Here is an 11915-nt window from a genome sequence, read left to right as displayed (position 1 = left end):
TAGTCGTCACATGTTTTCCACTATCTTTATTAAATTATTTTATAAATTATACTTCTCATAGTTTTTTTGCTAACTTTATTTCAATATTTTTTTATGCTTATGATTTCCACTTTTACCATAAACTTTATTATTCAATAAAATAAGAAACCCACCATCTCAAAATTCACTTTTTCTTAATTTCCATGAAGATTCATTTTGGAAATATCAACCGAAAACTCAAGGAATAGATTCCATGATAATGTTCCCATTTACTATTTTGAGTTGTACTATATATATGTTCCCCTTAAAATTCAATCTATTTATATCACAAATTTATTGACATAATTGACCTTGTTCATTAATAGATTTTATATATTTTCCACTAACTTTATTTTTACATTTTTCCATTGCTTATAATTTTTATATATTTCTCATTAACTTTATTAAAACTTTTTAATAATTATAATTCCTATATTTTTTTCAGTTAATATTATTTTAATATATTTTATATTCACATTCTCCACCTTTTCCTCATTAAGTTTATATTTAGTAAACGAACATTTTCACCATTTAAAAACTTCATTTATTCTTCATGAAAACACCAAATAAAGAACAGATGGATGGACAAAGTGTAACCCCAAAAACTCAAAAAATCACCAACTATTTGGAAGAGGAAGAGGGTTCAGGGTGGGTCTTTTTGATCGAGTTTATGGTCAAATCAAAAATAGACGTCTAAGGACAGAACAAAATGTAAGAGAAGATGCAATTACTAACTGAATTTTTAACTCCCAAACAGGACCACTGCATATTTCTTTCATCTTAGGTCAACCTGAAAATCTGGGCACTAACAAAGAACCTCATTATTATGCCTTCATGTATCTGGGTCAGCTATACATCATCCATTCTCAAATACTCGTTATATAACTGTCTTTTACTTTATTTTAAGTGTCCTTTATATTGTTTATCGTTCAAGCTTATTTTATATATTTCGGCTAATGTGTAAGAAAAAAATAGTCAAGTGGAATCCTGTTTAAATCGTCTAATCGCATAATTCTATAATATTAAGTTTTTATAATTTTCAGATGTGTATAGTTTAATATATAAAAAATCAAAATAATACATTAAATTGCGTAAAATGTTAAATGTAGCAAATATAGTGTAACAGAAGGAATAGGTAATTAGATATGGCATCCATAAAGTATGCTCTCTCGTAATATTCAAAACAATTATCCCCTGTTTTTAATTGTATATATATAATGCTTCCACTCAACCAAAAAAGATCAATATAAATACAAGTATATTGGTCAAGATAATTACCAAACTTTTTATATATTTGGACGAAATTTATTGAGCAACTACAACTTTTCTTTTCATAATTATGAAGACAATGACTTCCCTTAGCATATAACTACCTCTTTTTATGTCTAATCTATACATTTCCTATCTTCACCCTATCAAATATCAATGCCATAACTTACCATTTACAGGGCTGTTATGTAAATGTAACATTTGTAAAATCTTATACACATGATCTCCATATCCTGCCTTCGAACGATATGATAATGATCGATACATCGTCATGATACCTACGACGATCACCTTGTGGTATTTCTAGCAACTCATGGAAATCCATTCCTGCATAAGGATACGATATTAGAAAACAAAAATTCACCTGACTGAACTACTGTCTAAGCTATGAGATTTTCGAAAAATTACCAGCTTTCTTAGCTGCACGAAATAAGACTTCCTCAACCAGATGTTGAGCCGGATCACCTTCTGGGTACACTGAGATGAAGAGCTCCACTTCGGCAACTACTTCCTCGTTTGTGAAGTACTGATATAAACCGTCAGAGGATAATATTAAGAACTGATCCTTCGGACCTAATCTATGGTGATAAAGAAACGGTTGGCAACTGATATATGGTGAAGTCCCCACGTAGTCGATGCTGAACATCTCTAACAGTGCATTATTCCATTTAGGCTGCAGTAAATCAGACAGGTTCATAGAAATCAGCAAATTATCAATGAAAATGAGTGATCGTTGAATACAACTGATATATACATAAACTTTCACAAAAGATAAGGCCAAAATAAATGAGACCGGATACACCAGACTCAATCATAGTGTAAAAACAAGGCAGCATCACATCGTATCAGCCGCGTTGTACAGGTTTTCAAAACAAACAAATCGACATTTCCACGTTGTAAAGGTGTTAAAAACCGTGTTTTGTGCCGTTTCAAGGTATATCTAATGATTTACCGATAATTAGACGTTACGATAACGTCATCGCTCTTGTTAACGCATCACTGAACCTTACCGCGATCACGACTGTTACCGCATTTTTACACTATGGACTCAATCACTCGACTTGATTAGACCACAGCATGAAACATTTAGACTCGATCACTACTACCATACTCGATGACAATCTAATTTTGGTACTTTGTTAAGATTTTTATACTTATTTTGATTTAGGTAAGTAAATATAGACCACAAAAATCAGTATGATATAAATTAGGTAATCCAAGCAGGCATATAGGCTGACTTCATTGACTGCAATAAATTGAGAAAGGTGGTTGCATAATGCGTTTGAGTCTAGTGTTCATCACCCCAACTAAATGTCATTAATGTAACAAATGCATAGTTTCTGGTTGCTTTCAGTTTCTGCATGAAATAGTCTCTTACTTAGCTTCTTTCAACTATCAACCAACAACTAACAACTGATTAAACATGCTCTGACCAATGCAACTTCATTTCATAATCTTACAAGATTCAACTTTGTTATATGATGAATAACAATCACTCACATTCCTAATCTTATCAGTAATCTTCGACAAATCAATCATGTAACATGATGATGAACACACATAACATAGGCAAATAGAGGATATATACGTAATCATAAAGAACAACAAGAAAACTCAAATGCGCGTAATCTTGATGGATGATTGCGAAATGAAATACCTGTTTGAGAAAACCAGCACCAAACGCTCGTGTGACCTTCAATGAACCTTTAACACGATCATTAACGATAGCAAATGCATCATCTGGGTGTTCTTCCCAAATTCTTTGCACTTCCTGAAATCATCAAAACACACACAATCACAAACCCTTATCTAAACTTATTACCCCAACACAATGACAAAAACATACTACAAAATACGTAACAGTACTAAGTAAGATTACCGATTAATATTGGAAAATAACCCACATGACACTAACATATATACTTGATGGGCTACTCCTAATACCAATTGGTTTTAGGATAGAAGGTCATTAAGTTTGTGTACAGTCAACTCTCGCCTCTTGTATTATACAACAAATTTATCAATTAAAACAACAAAAAACAAATGGAAATACATGCAACTACCTCTTCATCACAAGTACTATGATCCACTGTAAGTTGCAAAGTTGTAAGACTAGGTTTGACACCATCGGGGACTTCGAAATCGAACATAGATTCCTCATTGATCCTTTCCAAATCTTGATCAACTTTACCAATTCTAATATCAGTCTCTTTATTTTGAGCCAAAACAGCTCTACTATCACCAACATTCATCAAATAAACATCCTCACCTTTCATTAACATACCAAGAACACAAGAACCCATCAAAGCTAACTCAGGATTTTCATCCATCATCTTATCAGCAATATCTAAATATGAATCCTCTGTCTTTTTCAACGCAATAGATAATGCCTTCAAAACATCTGAATGAGTATTAGTACTACTTCTACCCTCTAAATCATTTCTACTATTCCATTGCTCTTTTAATCTTCTATCAAGTTCTATTCTTTCTCTATCCCATTCACACTTCCATCTCCTTTGATTTTCTTCCCATTTCTTTGTTGCACTTTTAAATTTACTCTTTGATGAATTCCTTCCTTTTTTGCCACAATTAAGAGTTGAATCCACAACATTTATACTACTACTTTCACCATTATATTCATAGCTTTCAATATCTATACTACTTCTACTACTATTACTATTACTACTACTAGTTTCAGAAGATGAACTATTATTTGGTAAAGTTGATGAAGAAGATGATGAATCAAACTTACTATTATCATCCCATAATAAACCTTTAAGTTCTTTTTGAACGTTTGTGTATAAATTGGATAGTAAAAAGTCAGTTGCATCTGGGCCGTTGAATCCATCATAAATACCAACAAAAACCCACCCACGTTCTTCGGATACAATCACATGTACTCGATCTTCCCCTGCTTTTCCTTGTGCCCATTGGAGATTTTGATTTTCCCATGAATTATCACTCTCATCTATGCTCATATCAGAACTCGTATTCAAACTACCACTTCCATCGGGTCCAAGCCCTGTCCCGGAAGTAGGCCCACCAACAACCCAATTATCCTGCCCGACAGAGGCATTAACTTTAGCAGGAGCAACTGAGTTTTGACTAAAACTTTTCGAGATCGCATGTTTAAGACCACGTATCAAAGACCCGGGTTTCTTCTTTGGCTTTAGCCCGAACCCAAGACCAAGCCCGGGCCAATTTCCTTGTACTGATAAACTCCGGTCAAGAGGACCGGAGAAGAGGGCGGGACCAGCTCGATCAAGTGGCCCGGATAAAAACCCGCCTCGTTCAAGGGGTCCAGACATAAACCCACGATCGATACTAATTGGGCCTGAAAGAGGGCCTGAATTGATGGATGATCCACGGGGGATGGGCTGAAGTGGGACCGAAGCAAACGAAGTAGAACTTTCAAAAAAAGCGGTGGTTGCTGACGTGGCAGTAAGGTCCGTCGAGAAAGTTGTTGATAACGGCGTTGAAGTGTTCGCCGAAACAGATGCTCCAGATATTGACCGGAAAATTGAAACTCCGGCAGCGGATTCCTCTGAATGGATCTTCGACGAAGTGGGATTAGAAAAACGGGCTGGGTCGGGTCGAACGTAGCAGAAAGAATGACCTAATCCTTCATCGTATTGGTCCACGTACATACCAAGTTCATGCTTATTAGACTGGCGATCCTGGCTTGAGCCCGTGAAACATATTCCGATTTTCCCGATTCCATTACCCATTTTTATCAGTTAAATTTTACAAATGAGCAAACAAATTGAAATTTTTTTGAAGGATTTTGGAAAGAAAAATGGAAATTTGTTATAGCTCGATTCTCATATCGGAAGAAAAATGAAGAAATATTGAATTAAGGTAGAAATTTGAGTGGATTTGGCAGATATGTGAAGTTAACGAAAAATGGAGAAGAGTGGAGAGAGAAAGAAGAAAGGAGTGGTTGGAGGAGAGAAGTCGAAAGAAGAAGCAAAGAGGAGAGTTGACTTTTTAAATATAAAGAAAGAAAGGATTTGAAATGATATGAAATAATGAAATGAAGGTGGACGCTTCCTTTCTCTTTTCTTTGTGTTGAGCGAATTGTTTGTTTTTTTAATGGTTAGACCTTTTGTCTAAAATTATGGATGCTTGATCATTTAAAAATATTGGTCGATAAAGAAATTATTTAAGCATTTGCTCTTATGAGAAATGGCATTATCGTAATATTAATAGTTAAATTGACTTAATTTAAATTTTTTACTATATGTAAATAATAATTCATCAATTTAATATAGGGTCAAAATTATTTTATGTAAAAATTAAAACTGATTATTTAATTGATCACTTTATTTATTGTTTATTTTAATGTCTGAATTAATCAATTAAACATTGAAATTAAAGCCTTAGAAAGATTATAATTGATTCACTTAAGATTATAAACTTGTAAGTATAAATTGATCATATTTATGTCAGTATTGATTACTTTTAGGTTAAAATTAAAATTTTTTATTTTACTTGATCTATTTAATGTTTACTTTAAGTTGTTGATAACATTAATGTTAGAATTGATAAATTTAAAGTCAAAATTAATTTTTGTTCTTTAGCTTTTGAATTTGGGCACCCCATTAGTACCCGCCTCATAATGAGACGATCTCTTGTGAATTTTTACGTTATTTGAGTTAACTAATAGTCTATTTTCTTTACCATCAAGTTAATAACAAAATTTCAAACTTGCATTCTCTTTGGCTCTTTAAAGTCTCATTTTCAGACCTTCTAATAGTCTCATTCGTTTTAGATAAACAACAAAATTTCCAACCTTAACCTCAAAGTCTGATCCCCTCCTCTAAAGTCAGCCCTAATTGCAATTGCAAAATAGAATTGTGAAATGTGGGATGATTCATACTCTTCAAACTTTCAACAAATCGGTTTCGTTGGTGTTGATTAGTTGGAGCACCCAAAGTCCCAAACTATGCAGGCACGCATGCTCCTTTTGCTAATTGATAATTATGCGATTCGACAAGCTATATTTTGATAAGTTTTGATAATTATGCAATTGGACAAGTATTTTATTAAATAAAATAGGTTATCACCTAAGTTGATCAAAGTCAAAGTCAAAGTCAAATTGTAATAATAAAAATGTGATGCACTTGTGTGGATGAATATTAATTGAATGACCCTGATAGTAAGGTGATATCGAACCACCGACATGTTAAATCCCAGCGCCCGTGTTGGCCGACACGTAATTGCGGTGTAAGACAGGGGGTTAGCTGCCTATTCTGTAAAACTCGAGCATAAATTGTATTGGAGGAGTGACAACTCCCACCACTGTTAGGGTTTTGGATTACGGTCCTCACTTAACCAGACCCTTACATATATCAGGTCTTACATCTATCAGGTGTCATATTGTTGTGTTTGTTGATCAGTGATAAACTTGATTAGTATTAATGTCATGATGCATGGTACGGTTATGAGTATTAACCAAATGAACTTGCTGAAGTATTAAAACTACCGAATTGTATAAGTGGCAGTAACGTACTTCTGTTAGGATTGAGAATGGTATCTTATGACTTAAAAGTATGGAAGAGTAAAAGAATATAATAAAAGTATACAGTGGTATCAATTAATTATAAAATTGTACTTAAATTATTATTTTGTAAATGTAGCGTATAATTTCCGTATTTTGAGCTAGATAGGAAGTTATGCTCAGCGTTAAGCGCTGATCGATTCAATCGGTTCGATCAGCTGTCATCCGTATCATGGATGGCAACATTTTACAGGATTTAGTTTTAGGTTTCAATCCAGGCCGTAGCAATTATTATTTATCGAGAACTTAGCTGCTTTTTGTACCTTTATTGATGACTTGATGATGATGTATCTTTTTTTTCATTTTGAACAAACAATACTTCTTATCAGATGGAATATTTTATTTTTATTTTAAACATATTCAATATTTATGATTTAAAGTTTTTAACAGTTCGATATTTTAAGACTTCCGCGATATTTTTGTTTTAAACATTATTATTAAATGTTATTCATGTATCGAGATAGCCGCACCTGTTACATAAATGAAGTACAGTTAAGTAGACATTCAATGCAATTTATAAGATTTAATGAATGAAATAAATATATCATTTCGTTTTGATTTTAAAATTACAACCGGTGATAATGGGTAGTGGTAACCAGGAAGCCCTTTTGTAGAATAAATTAAAGGTTGACCCTTTATTTGTAGATGGTCAAAAACTTAGGCTTTTAGATGCAATTTTTCCAATTAAAAATTCATGAGAGAAGAACAATGTGATGAAGATGGGGTTATAATTTGTAATTTTTTGATTGATTTTTCTCTTTTTAATTTCTAAATTTATTATTTTATGAATAATTAATTCCTTAAAGATAGATTTACCCGTTTAAACTTGAACAAACATTTTTCTTTTTCCTTCAAATGACCGGTTAACATAAATTTTTCTTTATAGTTTTTTAAATTGATTTTCAAAATAATTTAATTTGTTTCCCAAAGAATGTATTGAAAATAGAAGGAACTTTTTCTTTGTATAACCAGCTAAACCACTGCTAGGGGATGGTCGAATTTGGATTGGATAAAAAACCCATATCAAAACCCTATTTATTTTACTGAATTCACACCCGAAACCAAATTTATAGGCACTATGAAAAAATTTGGACCCAGAGTCTGAATTTGAATTTGTGTCCAAAACCTTTTTTTTGACAAGCTTTAAAATTATTTAAATATTTTTAAACATTTTCAACTAACATTTTTGTCCTTACTAAAATTATTTAACCATTTTCAACTAATAAGAATATTTCAATACTTTATACTAATTAAATAATAAAATATTTAAAACTTTCCAAAATTCAAGTTCTTAAAATAAAATATTCATCAAATCTTTTAATTTTTAAAGTATAGTTTCAACGACCACATATAAAATTACATAAACCGAGAAAATTTTAAACCATGCAATATTCTAAAATATAACAAAATTTAAAATTAAAAAATTAAATATACATAATAACTAAAACTTCATATATATATATATATATATATATATATATATATATATATATATATATATATATATATATATATATATATATATATATATATATATATATATATATATATATATATATATATATTATTTATAGATATAAAACTAAATTAAAACTTTTATGAATGAGGTATAACGTGTATGATGATAATGGCTGTATGAGCTAACAACAAAGCTAAATTATCATGGTTATCAATTAGTTACGTTCCTCAGTAATCCTAATTTTGTTTCCTATATTATTTTGATCTCTCCTATAGAAATTTTTTTTTTTTTTCTTTTTGAATATTTCTATTATTTTATTTAGGATTATTTGCAAAGAAACACCTTTTAAAATCTCTTTTTTGTAAAGAAACACCTTTTATAATTTTTTTTTGTAAAAAAACACCTTTTAATAGACTTTTTTTTTTAAAAAAAAACACTTTAAATCAGTTTCGGATGACTTTTGTCAACTTTCCGGCGTTGACTATGCCATTTGTCAACTTTCCGGCGTTGACTTTTAATTTTATTTTTATTTTTATTTTATTTTTATTATTAATATTATTTTTTAAAAAAATTTTTATTTTTATTATTATTTAAAAAAATAAAAATAAATAATAATAATAATAATAATAATAATAATAATAATAATAATAATAATAATAATAATAATAATTATTATTATTATTATTATTATTATTATTATTATTATTATTATTATTATTATTATTATTATTATTATTATTATTATTATTATTATTATTGTTATTATTTTTTTTAAATTTTTTTTTAAATTTTTTCTTATTATTATTTTTTTATTTTTCCTTTTGTTTTTATTTTTATTTTATTTTTAATTTTTATTATTATTATATTTTTTATTTTTGTTTTTATTTTTATTATTATTATTATTATTATTATTATTATTATTTTTTTTTTTTTTTTTAAAAAAAAATAATTTTTTTAAATTTTTTTTATTTTTGTTTTTATTTTTTTTATTATTAATATTAATTTTTTTGTAATTTTAATTTTTATTATTATTTTTATAAAAATTTAAAAAAAAATAATAATATTAATAATAATAATAATAATAATAATAATAATAATAATAAAAACAAAAATAATAATAATAATAATAATAATAATAATAATAATAATAATAATAATAATAATTAAAAATAAAATAAAAATAAAAACAAAAGGAAAAATAAAATAATAATAATAATTAAAAAATTTTAAAAAAATTTTAAAAAAATTTTTTAAAAAAATTATTATTTTTTTTAATTTTTGTTTTAATTTTTATTATTATTATTATTATTATTATTATTATTTATTTTTTTTTTATTTTTTTAAAATAATAATAAAAATAAAAATTTTTTTTAAAAATAATATTAATAATAAAAATAAAAATAAAAATAAAATTAAAAATAAAAACAAAAGTCAACGCCAGAAAGTTGACAAATGGCATAGTCAACGCCGGAAAGTTGACAAAAGTCACCGGAAACTGATTTAAGGTGTTTTTTTTAAAAAAAAAGTCTTTTAAAAGGTGTTTTTTTTACAAAAAAAAAATTATAAAAGGTGTTTCTTTACAAAAAAAAGAGTTTTAAAAGGTGTTTCTTTGTAAATTTTCCTTTTATTTACAATATCCAATTATAGCCTAACATATTTCTTTGTCCTAAATTTAAAAACTATATTTATACTAATAAAAGACATGAATGCTTGTGGTAAGCTATAAGTCAAATTGAAGGAGCTTGAAATTAAAAGTTGACTAACTTAAACGCTATCGAACATTGAAAGTTGACTCAATCCTATATCCATACAAAATAGAAGTATAAATACAACAAAGCTTGTTCAAAAGGATAATTTGGTCACATAACAATTTACGGTTCATTATTGTGGTTGTGATTATGAGTTTGTCTATTTTTCTTTTTTAAGATATTTTACACGGCAGCAATGAACTTTTGTGAAAAGTTAGTGATATTAAATCTTAAAAAAATTGCATAAATAGTATTGTACTTTTGAAATTTAAATAGTCGTAACATTAATGCTCAAAAAACATTATATTATTCGTTAATTTGTGAAATTTCGTTTTTACCCTTATGTTCTTTCCATCTTTTTCTACATTCATGGCCTGAAACCCAAATATTCCATCTCCATATGTAATCAAGTGCCGTGAATTCTTAATTCCATCCAAATTACATTTGAACAATCAATTAAAAGTTAAAATACAAAAGCATCTGAAAACATTATCCCAGAAATCAAACAACTACAATTAATAAACAAAAATATTTGCAACAGAAATTAAAAAGAAGCAATCAAAAATTAAAAAATGGAATTATTTGATTTCATGGTTTACATTAAAACATCAACCGATATCAGATCATTGATGATATCATAAGCCAATACTACTCTGTATTTACACACACCCTCATCATTCAACATTCATCACAAAATTAACATTAAATTCAGGAAACGAAACAAAGTAAATTAATCACCACCATCTGATTCTAATTAAAGTGATCAAAAATCAGCAGGATCTTCAAAATTGGGATCCTTAGTATCAAAAACAGGAGCCATGATCTGATGATGATCATCCAAAAGGCCAATTTAGCCGGACCAAGTAAACTTGCCACCATGACCACCTTTCTTGGTTAGACCATTTGTGTCCAAGAAGATGGATGGAAGAAGAACATAGAACACTTGGGATCCTAGGCCATGAATGAAAGAAGTAGATGGAAAGTAGAAAATGGTAAAAAAAAATTTCACAACTTAACGTATAATCTAATATTTTTGGACATTAATGTTATGACAGCTTAATTTCCAAAAGTATAATGTTAGTTTGTGGAATTTGTTTTAAGATTTGCTATCACTGATTTTTCGCAAAAGTTCGTTGCTACCATGTAGAATATCCTATTCAGTGGCGAAGCCAGGATATTATAATAGGGGGCAATAATAATACAATACTTAAAGATATATTAAATTAAGTTAAAGTTCTTACATGAATAGTTAATTAAACGCACTCTTCGGGATTTCATTAGAGCAAAATCATCAATAAAAGAGTCTACGTCAAATAGATCAACTAATTCCCTTTCAATGTATATTACAAGAACAACTCTTAGAAGATCATCTTCCATTTTTGTCCTTAACTTAGTCTTAACAATGTTCATTGCGGAAAATGCACACTCACATGTTGCCGTAGAAATGGGGATAGTTAGAACAAGTCGGATCAACCTATCAACCAGTGGAAACTTTGTTGATTTTCCTGTTTCCGTCAATATTTGACATAATAATGCTAAAGTTGCAGGCTTTTCAAATTACATATGTTGACAAACATCAAAGTGAAAATGTTGCTATTCATATCGAAGTTGAAGTTTTTCTTGATCGGAGAAGTCTTCAGTATAGTATTTGTTTGCCAAATTGCATATTTTGTCAATATCAAAAGACATGAAAGAATCTTTAGGATCTAAAGATGCACTAAGAATTAAAAGATCAATCATGTTTTCATCAAATCTATGATCGAGTTCTTGTAGTGGTGCATCTATTGCCGCAATAAATAAGTCAACTCGAAAATGATGCTCCATTGTTATATTCCCCCCTTGACGAGAACGACCTTTACCC

The 11915-nt window shown here is 29.0% G+C and overlaps 1 protein-coding gene across 1 annotated transcript; it reads right to left on the bottom strand.

Annotated features, from left to right (window-relative positions):
• Positions 1 to 1215: 1215 nt before the first annotated feature.
• On the bottom strand, positions 1216 to 5413 carry LOC130826877 (probable protein phosphatase 2C 4). The gene is made up of 4 exons (XM_057692489.1): positions 3351 to 5413; positions 2945 to 3058; positions 1696 to 1960; positions 1216 to 1614 (listed from the first exon to the last, which is right to left on the bottom strand). The coding sequence occupies exons 1-4, from the start codon at positions 5013 to 5015 to the stop codon at positions 1499 to 1501; spliced, it is 2160 nt and encodes a 719-aa protein (XP_057548472.1). The 5' UTR covers positions 5016 to 5413; the 3' UTR covers positions 1216 to 1498.
• Positions 5414 to 11915: the final 6502 nt, after the last annotated feature.

The sequence above is a fragment of the Amaranthus tricolor genome, chromosome 11, assembly GCF_026212465.1.
Source record: "Amaranthus tricolor cultivar Red isolate AtriRed21 chromosome 11, ASM2621246v1, whole genome shotgun sequence".
NCBI lineage: Eukaryota > Viridiplantae > Streptophyta > Magnoliopsida > Caryophyllales > Amaranthaceae > Amaranthus > Amaranthus tricolor.
This window is presented reverse-complemented; position numbering and strand designations above follow the sequence as displayed.

Bases quoted from the DNA above. Each gene is read 5' to 3' on its own strand.
- LOC130826877 (XM_057692489.1), bottom strand. From the start codon at position 5,015: ATGGGTAATGGAATCGGGAAAATCGGAATATGTTTCACGGGCTCAAGC. The intron at 3,059-3,350 runs GTAGTTGCATGT...TGATGATTTCAG, and splicing joins ATAGTACTTGTGATGAAGAG to GAAGTGCAAAGAATTTGGGA. The intron at 1,615-1,695 runs GTAATTTTTCGA...ATCCTTATGCAG, and splicing joins TCGTGCAGCTAAGAAAGCTG to GAATGGATTTCCATGAGTTG.